At 37.1% G+C, this 17945-nt stretch overlaps 4 protein-coding genes across 6 annotated transcripts; 3 read left to right on the forward strand and 1 right to left on the reverse strand.

The window, feature by feature from the left end:
• Window positions 1–1280: 1280 nt before the first annotated feature.
• Window positions 1281–4251, reverse strand: LOC126614475 (NADH dehydrogenase [ubiquinone] 1 alpha subcomplex subunit 2). The gene is made up of 3 exons (XM_050282151.1): window positions 4085–4251; window positions 3898–4004; window positions 1281–1724 (listed from the first exon to the last, which is right to left on the reverse strand). Exons 1-3 carry the CDS (start codon window positions 4168–4170, stop codon window positions 1621–1623), a joined length of 297 nt encoding a protein of 98 aa, XP_050138108.1. The 5' UTR covers window positions 4171–4251; the 3' UTR covers window positions 1281–1620.
• Window positions 4252–4411: 160 nt separating this feature from the next.
• On the forward strand, window positions 4412–8785 carry LOC126614474 (serine/threonine-protein phosphatase PP-X isozyme 2). Its single transcript, XM_050282150.1, has 8 exons — window positions 4412–4739; window positions 5265–5417; window positions 6326–6388; window positions 6467–6552; window positions 7295–7370; window positions 7468–7736; window positions 7825–7903; window positions 8295–8785. The coding sequence occupies exons 1-8, from the start codon at window positions 4599–4601 to the stop codon at window positions 8343–8345; spliced, it is 918 nt and encodes a 305-aa protein (XP_050138107.1). The 5' UTR covers window positions 4412–4598; the 3' UTR covers window positions 8346–8785.
• Window positions 8786–10261: 1476 nt separating this feature from the next.
• Window positions 10262–14328, forward strand: LOC126614472 (putative BPI/LBP family protein At1g04970). The gene is made up of 6 exons (XM_050282146.1): window positions 10262–10979; window positions 11733–11872; window positions 12069–12420; window positions 12667–12918; window positions 13011–13136; window positions 14031–14328. The coding sequence occupies exons 1-6, from the start codon at window positions 10569–10571 to the stop codon at window positions 14199–14201; spliced, it is 1452 nt and encodes a 483-aa protein (XP_050138103.1). The 5' UTR covers window positions 10262–10568; the 3' UTR covers window positions 14202–14328.
• Window positions 14329–14471: 143 nt separating this feature from the next.
• LOC126614473 (F-box/kelch-repeat protein At3g06240-like) lies at window positions 14472–17745 on the forward strand. 3 transcript variants are annotated; one of them, XM_050282149.1, is made up of 3 exons: window positions 14472–16016; window positions 16821–16872; window positions 17638–17745. In XM_050282149.1, exons 1-2 carry the CDS (start codon window positions 14827–14829, stop codon window positions 16840–16842), a joined length of 1212 nt encoding a protein of 403 aa, XP_050138106.1. In that variant the 5' UTR covers window positions 14472–14826; the 3' UTR covers window positions 16843–16872; window positions 17638–17745. The 3 variants fall into 3 exon arrangements, with proteins under 3 accessions (XP_050138106.1, XP_050138105.1, XP_050138104.1); XM_050282148.1 differs by lacking the exon at window positions 17638–17745 and adding an exon at window positions 17155–17480; XM_050282147.1 differs by lacking the exon at window positions 17638–17745 and having other exon boundaries at window positions 16821–17480.
• The last annotated feature ends 200 nt before the right edge of the window (window positions 17746–17945 follow it).

Here is a 17945-nt window from a genome sequence, read left to right on the forward strand (position 1 = left end):
GGAAGGCGAGAGGGCAGAGACATTGTCCGACCCCGATGTCGACGTGGTGGACAACGCACCCAGAATTATTTAAAAGTATTTAGGTTGCTGTGTGTCCTACACGGTGTCTTTCGTGTCGCCGTACCCAAAGTCCTATCCTTCCTTTACGTTGCCAATCGTATCCAACCCGCCAATTAAGAAGACTTAAATAATTATTAGTTATTTAGTAAAGTTTTATACTATTGTTTTTGAATAATTATTTTGTAAAATGGAAACGATAAATAAAATTTTGTATTTTTTATAATTTGAAAATGCATTTCAATTAAGTAGTCATTTTAATTAAAAAAAAAAACTATGTTCGTCTATTTTTTTTCATTAAATCAAGTCGTCTTGATGATATTCAGTTTTGATGAACTTTTTTAGGATGATATATAAATAAGAGACGAAAATTTGATTGTCGGACTAGTGTCCCTCAATGGAAGATGACCGATTTCAATAACATATATTTTAACATGATGCTGTAGTGGTGACTCATCACAAAAACATCATGTTAAAATATATATTGTCAACAGTTAAAAAGGAGCAATAAATTGCCACCATCCTCCAATCACTATTATTTTCACCATTGGTGAGGATGGTGGTTCCAATGGCGGTGGTTGAGGGTGGTGACAACAATAGGGATTGGGGGATGGTGGCAATAGTGGGCTGACATCATGTGTCAAAGTTAAAAAGGAGCTATGAATGGTAGTGTGAGAGTAATGATGGCAAGGGTAGTTGCATTTATAATCCATGTTTTTTATTTATCCAATTTTCAATTCGGTTAGGTAAATGATTTTCACGCTCTCCTACTCCCTCAGCATAGTGTTCTCCATTCTTGGCCCTTTGTTTCGAAAAGGGTTCTCTTCAGATCCCTTCTTCTAATCCATCAAATTAGGAAATTCGTGCTGTTGAAAATTGCTCCAACGATTACGCACAAGAATCCATTTTAAAAGTTATAATAACTTAAGCCATTGGATCAATTTTCAACTACACAGATTCTCTAATTTGGTGGATTAAGAGGAAGGGATCTGGAAATGATCCCTTTCCCTTTGGTTCGAATAAAAATAAAATGACATGAATTAGTAAGTGTGTGTAGAAAGTGTGAAGAGGTGTGTGGAACATTTTCTTTTGTTAAATGAGATGGAACGCAGGGACCATGCTGAAAACACAGTGACCAAAATAAGAATCTGAGCCAAAACGCTAGCTCGAGTTTCCAAAGCATAACTGGAAAATATGGCCTTATTTACCAAAAGGAGAGGAAGTCAGAGTAAAACTACGTTTAATGATGTTTGTTTTGAACAGAGCAGTAAAAGCCAAGGCACCAAATTTGCAACTCACAATGTTGGGTTTGTTTGCATCTTGATAACCAGGCCAATGGAGGAAAACTCGAAAAGGAAGCGCAGAATTCAATTTCCAGAAGATTTGTTCTTAATGGAAGATGGAAAATACATGAATTATTCAAACTACAACACACGCATTACTGCGTAAGCAACCCAAATAATCATCTTACACAGCAAAACGCCTGATCTAAATAAAGGGCAGGCGATCAGAGGAATAAATTTCCCGTGAAGGTAAATTTATTTCATTTCACACTGTCGATTATCAGGCTTTTAGAGACTCCCCAACTTTAACAAGTTCCTCTAGTGCCTTCGAAATCTGTGGCTCTGTTAAACCTTCCAATCGAACGCCCCTCTCAACACCCATGTCTGTTAAATAATCAAACGTTAACTTTACGGAGCAATATGGTGCAAAATTCAAGTTAACAGCACACGACTAAAGAACCAATAAAAGAACGTACATAGGTTGAATAAAAGTACATTAAGAATGAGCAATATAACGAGGACTTAGATGGAACAGGTTCACCGCCATGTGGCGTTCTCAATCCAATAACACATTGCCATGTGGAGAAAAACTTGCACATGATATATTGCATTATTGGACGAGGGAAGCCAAATGGCGGTGAACCCATTCCATCCAAGTCCTCCCATATTAGACCATGACACAGTGTGGCAGAAGGTGCATCATTAAGTACAGGCACCTTATTGTGAAGGGAGAGTGTTGTTTACCATTCGTCAAGTAGTCATATCCAAACCCACTTTGCTGTTAATCCCCACCCAAAATGAGAACTAGATAGGTAAAGCTGCTATCCAATAGGGTGAAAGCAGGCAGACTCGAGTCCCTACACCTTTAAGGTTGCTTATTGGAAAATTTCTCCATACTTGAAATACAATTCTAACATGACCTATTCAAATTAGTCTATGCATGTCCATAACATGTGCGTTATTGGTAAAATAGAAAGCAAAGCCAAACCTTGGGATTTCTAAAGGATTCCGTACAGAAGAAATGAAAAAAAGGAAATTAATAAAAGTTTTAGCTCCAACTTTAAAAAATCATATGAACCAACTGGTGGAGGCTAGCTAGAACCATTATAGTTTGGCCACCTGAAAAAGACATGTTCTATTGCTAGCAATCATGCTCTTCTAAGTGCCGGAACCTAAATTCTTCTTCTTCTGACCTCTGGTGGCATCTTCAACTTAAAACAAAATACATAAATTTGGTGACACATGTCATAACAGTAACTGAAACTCAGCGCATCAGAGTAACAGGGGCGACATCTATTTTTTTCATACATCTAATATTGTTTAACTAAACCTAACATCCTTGAAACTTTAGTTTAGGAATTAACTTATTTTCAATAGTTATCAATAATCAAATAACTAGAATTTTCTAAGGCTTTAAATACACATTTTTGTTCATATATATGATGGTGGTGAAGAAGACAAGCACATAAATATTCAAACTTTGTATTCAATCACTTGTAATTAGTTCATAGGACCATGGAAAAATATAAAACTCATTTTCCACTCTGAACCAAAGAAAAACATGGTAAATAGTTTTAACCAATAAATTATAAAATGTTCAATGCACTTGCCCAAGATACTGCTGCACCTCTTTTTCCGTTACTTAGCAGTTTTCACAAGCATCTTGAAGTGAAACATAGTTCTAGTTATAATAAAAGGGTATAATTGCAAGTCTAGACTACAAACATATTGAAGTGTTCCAACAATTAGAAATCTCAAGTTCCTCTAGTTGATCAGCTCCCACTAAAACTAAAACAATATTTTTTATTTTTTTTTTGAAATTATCAGCCAATGATGGTTGGTTGAGTTAGTAAGGATTGTTCTTTGCGTTATACCAAGGCCTAGGTTTGGTCTTGCTGCCGACAATCCCTCTTGGTGGGCTATCTATAAAAACCAAAAAAGAGGCTAAAAGTCTAAGACCCCTCTGTAAGTTCTCAAAGAGCCTCAAAGAGGCTTGTGGCCCTGAGGGGATGGAGTAGTCTCCCCTCCTCCTTAACATTTTTTCACCCAAAAAAACCTATCATCCCCTCTCAAACATTTTCTCCTCATCCAATATATATTTTCTCCTTACTAACTCAGATCTATTTTCTCTCTTCCCACTATTCTCTTATTTCCCCTTCTCTATATTTGCTTAAAAACTAAAAAATGTTATCGAAAAAGGCCCTAAAATGAGCAGACTCCAACATTTAAAAGATGCATATACTTGTGCACGTGCGTGCGTGCTTATTAGAAATCATCTTATGAATCATTAAAAAGACTGGAATCCAAGTAGCAACCAAACAGACGGCAGTCATATGTTGGATTCCAAAATTATTCATAAATCACAAGGCAATGCAGTGAGAGCTAATATCCACCTTAACCCAATGACGATACACAATTTTTTTATTTTGTTTTGGTTGAAAACGACACACAATATTACTTGAATTTAAGCATTTCGAATTCTAAAAATCACTGAAAAATGTAAAAATAAAAATAAATATCCGTAGGAAAAAAGAAAGGAAGGGTGGGATGGGAATACCATATCTAGCCCACAACTGAGGTTCAATCCCTCTGCATTCACGAATCAAGATGGGCAATTTGGGGTTTGCACTCTTCAGATCCTTGTAATTCTTCTCCACAAATGTTCTGCAAATTCAAACAAAGATTTACCATTTCTGTAAAAAATAAATAATGAATAATAAAAAAGAAAAAGTGATTGAACGGACCTGGTGGATGCGCTTGAAGGGGACGATTGGCAGAGCAAAACCCTAATCTCCTTCAAGTTCTGAGATAGCTTCCCTCTCCATGCCATTTTCTCTCTCCCCCTCTCTCTCTCTGACTCGCAAGCTCGAGGATGAATGAGTTCTGCCAAGGTCGTTTAATCGCTTGATGACTATCGGGTCCAACGACTTGTCGTGCGATTTTACGACATGTCGTTTCATCTGTTTGAAAGATTGAAATTTAGATGGGGGCATTTAGCAAAAGATAAAGTTGCAAGTGGGCAAAACTCAAATAAAAAAGATCTGGAGAGCTGAGAGTGAGAGGAGCCCACAGAAAAAAAAAAAGGGAATCAGAGTGGAGGACGGGAGAGAGAGAGAGAGAGAGAGAGATTCACAAATTCACTATCTCACTGTTAGAGAGAGGGTTGGTGGTGCCGGCGGCTGTCGGCGGCGGCGTGGAGTTGAGGAAGGGGAGAAGAGGGGGTAGGGTAGAAGGAGAAAGTAGAGAGAGGGAGGAGAGATGTCAGACCTAGACCGGCAAATAGAGCAGCTGAAGAAGTGCGAGCCTCTCAAAGAGTCGGAGGTGAAGGCTCTCTGCCTCAAAGCTATGGAAATCCTCGTCGAAGAGAGCAACGTTCAGAGAGTCGATGCTCCTGTCACTGTACTCTCTCTCTCTCTTTCTCTCTCTATATATATGTATATAGATTTGTATGTATGTAATTGCGAGCTCAGTGGATTTTTCGGATAGTCTTCGAAGTAGTACTATGATAATTATTTGAGGGTTTATTGATTTTTTTGGGATGGATTTGATTTGGCAATGTTTTTCGATGTTTAATTCGATTCAGACAAGTGGGTTTGTCTTTGATTTTTCAATGTGTATGCAATTGCAACCCGAATTTATGAAGAAAAAACCGTAAAATGGTGTTGGATTCTAGGAAATAGCTGAAGGTTTTAGAATGATATTTCAATTGGGTTTTCCTATTTTTACTTGGATAATCAAATGATTGAAAGAAATACGTGTACGGTTTAGAATTTGGAGCGATATATAGCATTAACAGTAATTACCATTTACTTTGTTGACGAGCGGCCTATATTTTCGCTAAAATTTGTGCTTATTACGAACTATTTAAATCTTGCGGGCTTCATGGTGATTAATTATTAGTGTTCTCTATGCTTTGATGAATAGATATGCGGCGACATCCATGGGCAATTCTACGACATGAAAGAGCTTTTCAAAGTAGGAGGTGATTGCCCGAAGACTAACTACTTGTTTCTTGGAGATTTTGTTGACAGAGGATTCTATTCCGTTGAGACATTTCTGCTCCTACTTGCCCTGAAGGTGACAGGCTTATATTCTGCTCTACTTTCCTGATTTCTTGGGCATTTGAAGATATTGGCTTGCTATTTATATCATTAAAGGCGATTGATGTTTTTATGCACGTTTGAAGTTTTAATCATATTCTTCAAAGTTTCTAGTACATTGTTGTTTATATTGCTTCAAAAGATAACCCTATTGTAAAATTGTAGGATCTGTTTGATTTCAGCAGATTGGTGTTTGTGTATGGTACACCAAACTCCATGTCATGGATCTCCTGCACTGTAAACCACACAGTGATGCAGTAGTGCAAGAATTAAAAAATAAAATGATGGAATAAAAGTAGCTAAATAAGTGAAACAGTCGATGTGAAAGTTACTTTCAAGTATTACAAGGATTCTTGATTTGGGTCAAGTTTTTAAGGGTATTGGTTTTGGTCTTAAGAGCACAAGTTGCTAATGAAAAGTTTAAAATTTGTTTAGTACTTGATATTTACTATTATGTTTTCTGTTTTCCTTCCACTATTGTTTCTTATAGATGATAGAACTTCTTCCAAATGATACAACTACATTAAAGACTTGTTCACTCACAAGTCTTTAGTTGTTGAACTCTCCTAAAGCTTTTTGTAAACTGATTTTGGATTGAAGGCCACATAACTCAAATATTGATTCATGATGGGTTGAGGAAAGAAAGTGGAACGTTACATCTCTCTTTAGAAAAAACTTCTTTTTACAAACGAATTTCCTACCTGAATTAGTAGAAGAATAGCTAATTGATAGTGATACATTTTGATAGTGATGCTAGATAGCCCAGATTTTGACAATATCTACAGATTGTGAATCTATTCTTACTGTTCATCTAAGTGTTTCATGTTTTATTCATTAGTTTATTTCATTCTTTTTTACTATTTTAACACAAAATAATTACTTCAGGTTAGATATCCAGATCGGATAACTCTTATTAGAGGAAACCACGAGAGCCGTCAGATCACACAGGTTAAGTCTCTTTTACTGGTGCCTACTGTTTAGTGCTTACTCATTCAGAATATTTACTGAGTTATCCTTTCTAGACAGGTGTATGGATTCTACGATGAATGTCTACGAAAGTATGGATCCGTCAATGTTTGGAGATATTGCACAGATATATTCGATTATCTGAGGTTTGCCCTTTTCTATCACATAAGTTTTTTCTGTTGAAGGATAGGACAGATTGTTTTTTTCATATTGGAAATCTAGTTTCATAGTGGGTTATGACGGTTTATTTTCTTTTGAAGGAGATCATAGGATATTATGATCTGTTAATTAAACCCTGTATTAGTGATCAAATTACCATTCCTTTCTTTTGGAAGGGATCCCCTAGGCCTTAGTTGAGGTAGCAGGTGGTGGGGCAGGATTGTGATAGAACTTGGGATTCAAATGTATGTATAGAAAAGGAGAAAAAGTTATTAAAATTCATTCTAAATTTCATCCAAATTGGATGTTGAGATCTTTACAACTGGATGTTGCCATTATTTGTCGCTTGAAACAGTTACTGTCGTTGCACCATTTTAACAAAATTCCCATATCGAAACTTGTTAGAATTTTCTTAATTTAATGCGTTAATTTTCTCAAATTCTTTCCAGCTGTTAGATTCTCAGATTTCTTAGTCTTTTCTTTTTAGCACTTTACCCACCGTTCCAAATTCAACTCAGTAGGTGTCCTGTTTTATAAGTTTATCTATGCATCCTTTGTTTAGAAGCAAGTACTACATCTTCAAAGTAAACTCTTTGTTTACCCTGTTACACGCCATTAGTCAGTTTAATTTAGTCTTCATTTAAACTGCTTCCAATAGAGACCGAGACTTGGGCATATTATATTGTTTCTCCTTTACAGATTTTGAATTTTTATGGTGGTTTAATGTAGTCTGTCAGCTCTCATCGAAAATAAGATTTTCAGCGTACATGGTGGTCTCTCTCCTGCCATTACAACTCTGGATCAGGTTCGAGAATCCTTTTTGAGTTTTAGTTGTTACTATGTTTTCTTTAGTTTTTAGTCTCTCCTTTGTACGCTAACTGACCAACATGTTCTGTTGGCAGATACGAACAATTGATAGGAAGCAAGAAGTACCTCATGATGGTGGCATGTGTGACCTACTTTGGTCAGATCCTGAAGATATTGTGGACGGTTGGGGTTTGAGTCCGCGTGGTGCTGGTTTCCTCTTTGGTGGCAGTGTTGTTACCTCATTTAACCATGCAAACAACATTGACTATATATGCCGTGCCCATCAGTTGGTAATGGAAGGGTATAAATGGATGTTCAATAACCAGATAGTAACTGTCTGGTCAGCACCAAATTACTGTTACAGGTAAGTTAGCAATCTGCAATAAACTTTTTTCCCTTTTTTTCCGGAGTTTGAAGGTTTGTATTGAGTTTTCAACGATGGTCTGTTGCAGATGTGGTAATGTAGCTGCAATTCTTGAGCTGGATGAAAATCTTAATAAGCAGTTTCGTGTCTTTGATGCTGCTCCACAGGTGTGTACAAAACTTTGATTTTCTTGAAAAATAGGGAACTTTCTTTATTTTGAGCAGCACCGTGAAACTTTGTTCTTGTTGTCCACTTGTAATTGGTGTTATGTGGGTTCATGCAGCCAGTTAAAAAAAAATGCACTAGTTGTTGAAAGAATTCTACTTGACGTGATTGTGAATAAAATCTGGAAAGAGTTGAAATGCAGTTTGTGAATTGGATTATATTGAAATAATTAGCATCAAGTATGATTAGTTACAACATTATCATTTTGTAAATGTACGAAAGAATGACACTCAATTCAGTGGCATGGACCGTGAGTGTATCCGCTCCCTTTTTTTTTGTTCTGTTGTCCCACTTCCCTTATATTTTACACTAAAAGATGGTGATAAAATGCAGGAATCAAGAGGCGCGCCCGCCAAGAAACCTGCACCAGACTACTTTCTCTGAGGTTGGTTAAGATTGCCTGTCATTATCCAAGAGCCTAATTCGTGAACAGCCTATACAGACACAAGGTGGATGGAGGCATCTCTCCCATGATACACAGAATTTAGGGTGAGCGTTTGTGTTTGACTCCTCCAATGACCGGAGAAAGCTCTACTTTTCTGTTCGTCGCTGGTTTGGATTGTGGGGTTTGCTTTTCATGTATGCCTGCTGCTTCTACCATTTCCCATTTAGTACATGTAATAGTAGTGTGCATTGGCTAGCCTGTCATATGAATTATAGTTTCGTTTTCCTTGTGATTGTCGGAACAGGGAGGAACACACGGTCTCAGAAACGGACACTATTGCTTCTTCCTTTGGAACCTGATTAGAAGGATTTGATTGAATTAGGGACAAATGGTAAACAATTATTTTTGTCCTTGTGGGCAATAAAGCTCCTTATGATTATCTGGTTGTTCTTTTAACTTGTTACGATGGCGATAAGCATCTTAAATCGCCCGCTATTGCTACGGAGAGTGTATATTGATAAAAAGATACGAAATGAAGTTGTAGAGACTAGCGAGGATAGATAAGGTGAACTCATCCGGTTCGTTCTTGAGCGGAGTATGGACAGAGGCAGTTAATTAGGTGTATGATGAGCATATACATAGTTACTGTGAGGAGCAAGAATGCTCCCATTTTTATTCTACCCATGACCTGCAATAATCGCATTCCAAGTAGTCAAAACCCCCCTTATCGAACACATCTCCTTACCATCTTATCGAACACGCGACAAGCTCCAAAAATAGTTGTAGTCGAATCCCCTTCCGAGTCGTCGACTTTGTCGGATTTTTGACACCAACATAGTATACCCCTCTTCTTAAAAGAATCAAGAGCGAGAATTATGAAGAAGTTTACAGGAAAAAAGGTAAAAAAGATAACTTCGGTTTGGAAGTGGATGCGGACTGGGTTCTGTTAATGTAGTTACCAAATGAGTGATCAGTCCAACAACTTATTTGCAGCGGGTTTAACACAGTTGTGGCGGCCCGTCCAATAAATGGTGATATGTTATTAGCACTGTTTTTAGCGGTTAAAAACTAAAAAAGTGCACCTAGATCCGTTGAGATATCTGTTTAGTCCGTTTGAGCGTTTAGGTCTCGACTTTTACTTAAATAAAAAATCGATAACTTTTGTTTTGCATTTTATTTTGTCAATAAAATGTAAGAGACTTGTTAAATACTTGGATGAATATTCATTATATGTTTATTCCCTATGTTTTCAATACAGAGAGCTTAAGGGGAGGGATCCCCATTTTTTGAAAAAAATGGGGATTAGGTGTGGGGCCCACTTCACATCAAATTTCAACGATCCGAACCGTTTATTTTGTTAGTCTCGATTCATAGATCATCCTTGCAAAAATTAAATTCAATCCGAAATCATTTGCCTATTTAATTATCAATATCAAATTTCATATTTTCTTATATAACAAAGTATTTGTTCATTTCCTTGAACCCAATTAGATGTCTTAAACATTTCCAATTTAGCTAATATTTTGCAAGGATGATCTATGAATCGAAACTAACAAAATAGACGGTTCAGATCGTTGAAATTAGATGTGAAGTGGGCCCCACACCTAATCCCCATTTTTTTTTCAGAAAATGGGGATCCCTCCCCTTAAGCTCTCTGGTTTTCAATATGTTACAATACTTTATAATCTATATGTCATTTTATTTTGCAATTGATGTATCACAATACAAATATATACTTATTTTTAAGTATAAATAAGCACTTAAGCACTTATTTGTACCATATATAATAAATTACTTTGCCTAGTTTATCTAGGCTTCATTTAATAGCCTAGACGCTAGATCCTAACCCGGCACCCGACTAGCTCCTAGGTTTTTATTATGTAACTCCTCCTCCGGAAGTCCAGCCGCAAGCGCAAACTACCCTTCACATAATGAAGAAAACTACAAAACGTCAACCAACTAACTTGTTCCACCCGAACTCTACAATTCCCACCTGTTGCTCTCTCTTTCTCTCCACTGATTCATCACCAGACCCATCAAAATTCTATTTCCCTCAATAACCCAAAATTCCACTTTCCCCATCCACTCCTTGAGCAACTTCATTTTTGCATTTCCCGTTGCCCTCTGCTGAAATCTAACTAGTTCTTCTGAAAATTTCTTGCCTTTCACTCCAAAGTTTCCGTGGCGCATGCTGCGGTAGCTTAATTTAGCCATTATCTGTGATGGGTTCCTTCCCAAAGTCGATGAAAGCTGCAATTTTCTTCATAATTTCATCACTTTTTCTGGTTTCTGCAACTACCCAGGAAGGAGGATTCATATCTGTGGTCGTATCCAGAAAGGGTCTTGATTTCACCAAGGACTTGCTGATAGAACAGGCTGTTTCCTCCATAATCCCCCTTAAGCTGCCCGAAATCAAAAAGTCGATCAAAATCCCACTTGTTGGCAAAGTTCATATTGTTCTGTCGAATATCTTAATTTACAATGTGGAAATTGGCTCTTCATATGTGGAGACTGGTGACTCTGGTATTGCTTTAATTGCTTCAGGAGCCACTGCAAATTTGAGCATGGATTGGAAGTATACTTATAGCACTTGGTTATTTGATATTTCAGATAGTGGGGATGCCTCCATTCAGGTACACTGACCAACTCAGAAATGCAATCTTACTTTTCTCTTGCTTTAATTGCATTGAATTATGAACCAAGGCATAGGAGGATTATGGTAGATTGTACTTCTGTGATAACTGGTTGTCATAAATTTGTAGTTTCAATTCTAGTTATACTTGAGATTGAATTTATGCACCTCATAGAGTAGACTAGATAACCCCTTGGCGTCTCGCCTTGGGTAGCCACCCACTGCATTTTCATTGCCTCTTAAGGACAGTGAGAAGTGACCAGCTTGGAGTTGAATCTGCAGTCTTGTTTACTGTTATCATTAATATCTGGCTTAAATGGGTTTAAGTCTATGGAGTATGTTTCCAAGTCAAACCAAAAAACTTCCAAATAAGGAGGAAGTCTCCGGTTGGTTACTTTTGTGTAGGCCCTAAAGTATATCTAATTGTCATTAGGAGAAGCTCAACAGAACTATTAAGTAGAAACTGATATTATCGCACAATTTTACAAGATGTAACAGTGAATTATTAGAAATTAATGGTACAGAAAATGGTTCCGTGGTCAGTTGCTGTAACAAATTGCAGTGTATTATGCATTATGTGCATTCCAAGATCACTGAGTGATGAGAGATTTTCGTTGAGGTCAAAATTTTGATAGGAACAAGGTAGAGGAGTGGAACCAATTAAACTAAGAACATGTTCATAGAAATCTTATTCTGAAGCTTCTCTCCCCTCCATTTGTTTGATTCTTATAAAGTGCTGTTGCTTCTGAAAAAGGTTGAAGGTATGGAAGTGGGTGTTACCTTAGCTTTGAAGGACCAAGAAGGAACCCTTAAGCTGTCTGTTTTGGAATGCGGTTGCTATGTGAAAGATATCACCATTAAGTTAGATGGTGGAGCATCTTGGCTTTACCAAGGGTATGCAATCCTCTTAATTAACTTTGTTTTGACAAAGATTTATGTGCCTCTTTTGTGCCTCTTTTGTTTCGGTTAAAGGTCATTTCACCCTCTGAACCTGTATTAATTAAGGCTACATAAGGTCCACCCATAAGGTTTTTGATCTTTTCTCTGATACCAATGTATTGTAGTTGATCCGCTTACCTTTGGTTTTCAGATTAGTGGATGCCTTTAAAGGCCAAATAATTTCTGCAGTTGAAGATAATATTTCCAATAAAGTCAGAGAAGGAATAGTGAAGCTTGACAGTTTACTACAATCGCTTCCAAAACAAATTGCACTGGATGATATTGCAGCTTTGAATGTTACATTTGTGGGCAATCCTGTGTTGAGTAATTCTTCCATTGAATTTCAGATAAATGGTCTTTTCACGGCTCTTGATGATAATTCCGCTTCCAGCTTATACAATAAAGGTTCACTAGATCTTGTTCCCTGCAATGCTCCAGCTAAGATGGTTGAGATATCATTACATGAAAATGTCTTTAGCTCAGTGTCCTTAGTTTTCTACAACGTAAGTTTTTGCTTTTCCGCTCCATTCTTAACAATGATCTTTTTTTCTTGCTTCACTTTATACTTCCTCCTCCACTAAGGTTGTCTTAAGTTATTAACTTCTCACACCATATCTTACTTGAGCATTCAAAAACTGACCCCTGCCTTGCCTGATTTGCACCCTTATGTTGTTATACATCTATATTACAGAGACCAAGTTGCATAGTTAAATTAACATATTATTTTTGTTTCCCCTTGTCTTGTTCAGGAAAATTATATGCAACGGACAATCAACAAGATACCAGATCAGTCCCTTCTGAACACTGCTCAGTGGAAACACATTGTTCCTCAACTGTACAAGCAGTACCCAGATAAAGATATGGAACTTAATATTTCTGTATCTTCTCCACCAATAATAAGAGTTGCGAACAATGGCGTTGACTTCACTGTTTACTCTGATGTGACAATTGGTGTTGTGGAGGATGATGATGAAGTAATATCAGTTGCGTGCATATCATTGGTATGCTTCATCGGAATATGTGTCCTCATTAGTTTTATGCACAATTATTCCCTCGTCTGTTATGATTTTCCAAATGCCTTTTGGTGGTGCAGGAGATTCATGCTTCATGTTCCCCAAAGATCTCCAGGAACAAACTAGCTGGCATTGTTAAATTGAATGATATTACAGCTTCTTTGAAGTGGAGTGAAATTGGTAACCTACACATGCGTCTCGTTCAGGTAATTTTCTTTATGAACTGATTTTAATCATTGTTTTAAGCTTCTAATGTATTTCACAGAGCACATGATCCGGTTGTAGCCTTGTAGGCCAACAGAATCATGTAGAATTGTAAAAGTGGTTTGGTAATAGAGTTCAGTAAGCCGATCATATTTGGAATATAAACATTCTATTACATCAAGTAGTACAGATAGTACAGGGTACTAGTGAATTTTGGACCTCTTGGTCTTAATTGCTCGTTAATGAGCCCCAATTGTGAGCACTCATGAACCCGTATCAAATTGTAAGCCAAAAAATTAGTGATACCCTCTGCAGAATGTTTACCTTTTATTTTTGGGATGATACCTTTCTAAGGCCTGGTTTGGTATTGAGGTGATTCTGAAAAAAAAACTGGTATCAAAAAAATCTGGGAGCTATTTTTGTGTTTGGTAAACATTCAGCTTCAGCTTTTTTTCATAGTTTTGGGTGAAAAAAGCCAAAAACAAGAAGCTGCAAAACCCAGCTTTGAAAAACCGGCTTTTTTTCACATCTGTTTTACATAAAAGTTTACCAAACACTATAATACTGCTTTTTTTTTTCAAAAGCATTTTTACAAAAAAAGTTTACCAAACACTCTGCTGCTTTATTTCACAGCTGCTTATTCTCACAGCACAGCAAGCAGCTTTTTTTCAAAGCACAGCAATACCAAACCAGCCCTAAGTTGAATGTTAGTACGAAGTCTACGGACTAGAAGAAGATTATTTTAAAATGCATTTTGTCAGATTTGTCTATGACGATGTGGCTTATTAACTCTCATAGGGAAAATTTGACTCATCTTTTCCTGCTACATTCTCCTCTTACAAATATAAAGTCGTTGCTTCATTGATATTAATATGACCAAGATGTTTAAATTGCAGGCCATATTGTCAACAATCCTCAAAACTGTTGTTGTGCCTTATTTGAATTTATACCTTTGGAAAGGACTACCTTTACCACTTCCTCGTGGCTTTACACTCAAGAATTCTGAGATCCTCTCCACCAATTCAAGACTTAGAATATTCAGCGATGTTGAGTTTGTAGAAGGATAACCGACATCAGTCAGCAGACCGTTAGTTTCAAGCAGATAATTTGTATACTAGTATGTGTTTGTTTTTCTCTGTAAATCACTGTACAATAGTAGCGCAATGCAAAATCAAAAGCTAAGCGGAGGTTAAATCGTTGGTTGTTTTCGATTCTTCACGAGATTAGTTTATTTTCATCTATTTTGATGTTCAGGATTTCAGGAGGAAGGGTGAGATGTAATGTTAATGACAGTTATGAGGTTGATTAGCTTTTAAGATGGCTGGTCAGGATCGCACAGCACAATATTGGAGTCTTGACTCCACAATGATAGGAAACTAAACTTTACAAGCCACACTTTCTGCTTGTAAAACTTGACCAATTCCTACCAAATCTCCATAGTTGTCTCTAACAAACCCACCTGTTGCAATGCGGCCTTCGTCACGCGAAAACCACTCCTATCTTGTCATACGCTGCGTGAGACAAAGACAACCGGTGTATTAAATCGGTTTTACCAAGTTTTTCTCCGTCATCGCCCTTTCTACAACACAACTAATGCTGCATTCAATTCCGTACATATTCAAAAGCTTTCTTAGGGTTTGGAGTATAAGTAGCAACCAAGCATAAACCAGTTTTGTTTTTGTGAAGAGATCGATGAACGTGAGGCACGTGAAGGTGGAGTACCAGCTCACAGAAAGCCCTAATGTCCTTCCATCAGATATCATAATCAACATTCTCTCAAGGCTAGCGGTTAAGTCCTTATGCCGGTTTAAGTGTGTGTCAAAGCCGTGGCGTTCTCTTATCTCCGACCATGATTTTGTTAAAGTACACTTCAACAAAGGCTTTGAGTATAAAGATGTGATGCACCAAAGACGAAGGCTCGTATTTACTGGTGTTGAAAATCGATCCCTCTACTTTTCGTACCTTGACGAGTTTATCAATCGTGATGTATATCTTAATAATCGCGTCAATAACGTCGGTGATAATGGTTTAGTGACGGCTACTGAGCTCGCCTTTGTTTACAACATAGAGCAAGATATTTTGGTTTCGTTAATTTGTTACTGCAATGGCTTATTGTTGTGCCAGTTACATGAAAGCAAGGAGTTACATTTGGTTAACCCCGCAACCAGGGAACTCAAGATACTACCAAGGACACCAAAACCATATCGCTATTCGAGCCTCTGTGGGTTCGGATATGATCACTCCACTGATGAACATAAGGTGGTCTGCGGGCGGATCAACATTAATCACGGAATCGAGTTTTGTGTCTATACATTAGAAACCAATTCGTGGCGGGTGATTCGCGACAACTTCAATTGTTTTGAATGTACTAAAGTACGCGGGATACATCTGAATGGCGAACTTCATTGGTTGATGCATAAGGGTGAATATGAAGCTGAGTCTTCCGTCATTGTATCTCTCGTCTTAGCAAAGGAGGAGGTTCGGGAAATTCAACTGTCTCCGGAATATTCCATCGAGAATAGCCCTCCAATCGAGCTAGGGCTATTCAGAGAATGGTTGTGCATATCACATAATGTCGACGCCGATCATGATCAAACGTACAATGAATTTTGGGTGATGAAGGAACATGGAGTTAAGGAGTCTTGGACCAAAATGAGAGTCTCCATCCCCTATCACAAATTGTCTCATTCTGGCTTTTGGACCAAAACTCATGATTTGATGGTAATTGGCGAAAGGTTACTAATGTACAATTTTGATGACGATGAAAACTTCTGGGATCTACCAATTCGTGGAGTTGACAAAGTTGGTATCATTTTGATCTACTTGGATAGCTGGTTTCTCTTTCTAGAAATCAATCGAAAAGGAGTTCGAAGAAGACTTCGGTTAGTACATATAATGCTTGTATCGCCATTTGTTTTCCTTCATGCATTTTTTTATCAACATGGATTAATTTGCTGCATTCTCTTAGTTTGATCCAAAATCAGTCCTTAAAACTCACCTCTCACACCTTTATGCATTGCTATATATATAGTTTTAAAAAAAATAATTTTCTTGTTGCCACTCAGAACTACGGTCTGGTGGTATTCTTTTTCACTTGGAAGTGAGATGTCTTAGGTTCAAATCTCGTGGATGGCGAATTTGATACCAAATTAGGCTGCTCATTATGTGGCTTAGCCAAACTCCCCAAATATCGATGTACCAAAAAAAAAAAAAAAATTCTTGTTCATTAATCACTATTGTTGTTAACAAAAGAAAATTGTTATTCATATCACATCGTTCATTGACCAGCTCTCCAATTGAGGTGAAGCATACATGGGTATGTAGGATCCAATTGTACTAGAGAAGTAATCATTAATGTGATCAGAATATATCACGAGTGCTAATTTTCGTATTGAATATCTTTCTTGCAAAGCTATATGCAATTTTTCATGATGTATTTTCCTTCTACCTATCTATAACTCACGGTTGATAATTATCAATATATAGGAGACATCAAATCTTCTTTTAACTTGTTAGACATAGCTTCTGGATTTCAAGCAATAGATACAAGTCATTGATTCCAATGTTTAGTCTCAGGAGGATGCCACCCTCATGCATGCATGCATGAATGATCGTATTTTAAACAATTATTGATTGATTTACAATTTAAGCTAATAGTCTGTATCTGGTTTGTTATTGTCATTTAGGCGAAGTGGAAACGGAGAGTGAAATAAAGCCGAGCAAGCTGAAACAAATGAGGTTCAACCATAAGTTGCACTTTCATCGTCTTAGTGTGAATTATTTCAGCATTTTCGATCTATAGCTAAAATCTTGTGGCCACCATATATATATATATATATATATATATATATATATATATATATATAGTTCATTTTTTATTCTGTATGCATGAATGTATTTATTAGCCCATTGAAAGAGTAAGGATATTGTTAGAATAGAAGACCAGTTTTGGTGTGCCATATTTGTTTTATCAAACATGCATGGAGCAGCGATTCTAACATGTCATCTCCTCCAACGAAGAAATATTGAGGCGTGTCACGAAGAAACTACAAGAACGAAATGCATGAATTGCAGTGTTTAGGGCATATACACATGTTTACGTATATCAATACAGGCATGAGCTTTTCCTTATCATCTTCCAAAATACAAGAAAGAGAACTAGGAGCAGTCTCCAAAATATTCAAGCCCAGATCGAAAGAATAGGCCATGTTTGCCAAATAATCCGCAGCAAAGTTCAGTTCTCTGTTGATGTGCTTGATGTTGCAATCCCACTGTCTAAAAAGAAACCTCCTGTACCCATCAATAAGATTAAAACAATGGATGAAACTTTTCAAGCATTGAAGACACCATAAGAACCGTAGTCATGGAATCAGTTTCGACATCAATAGCATTTCCACTGATGCATTTAGTATAAATTATTTTGGATTTTGGATATTTATTCCTGCTTATGAGGGATTACGGCCTGGTTGGATCAAGTGGTTATGAATTTTTATTTCTTGCTAGGGGGAGGAAGGAGCTCAAGTCATTGTTGTTCCAGAACTTGTTGACTTCCTTGTATAATTTCATTAAGCTTTACTGACTTAGTTAATCATGTTCTGTTGAACCTCGTTTTCTTGGAATTAATTGAAAGTTTGCTTCTTTACGATTTAACAAACCTCGTTTTCTTGGATTAAAATGTCTGTCCTTCCTCTCACTTTCTCAGAACAGAATCGGAACAGACAAGCTTGGAGAAATTAGACCTCCCAAGAAATCATATGTAAGGCGGAATCCCATTTACACTATCAAGTCCGCCCATTATGTTTTCTTCTGAA

Source organism: Malus sylvestris, chromosome 3, assembly GCF_916048215.2.
Source record: "Malus sylvestris chromosome 3, drMalSylv7.2, whole genome shotgun sequence".
NCBI lineage: Eukaryota > Viridiplantae > Streptophyta > Magnoliopsida > Rosales > Rosaceae > Malus > Malus sylvestris.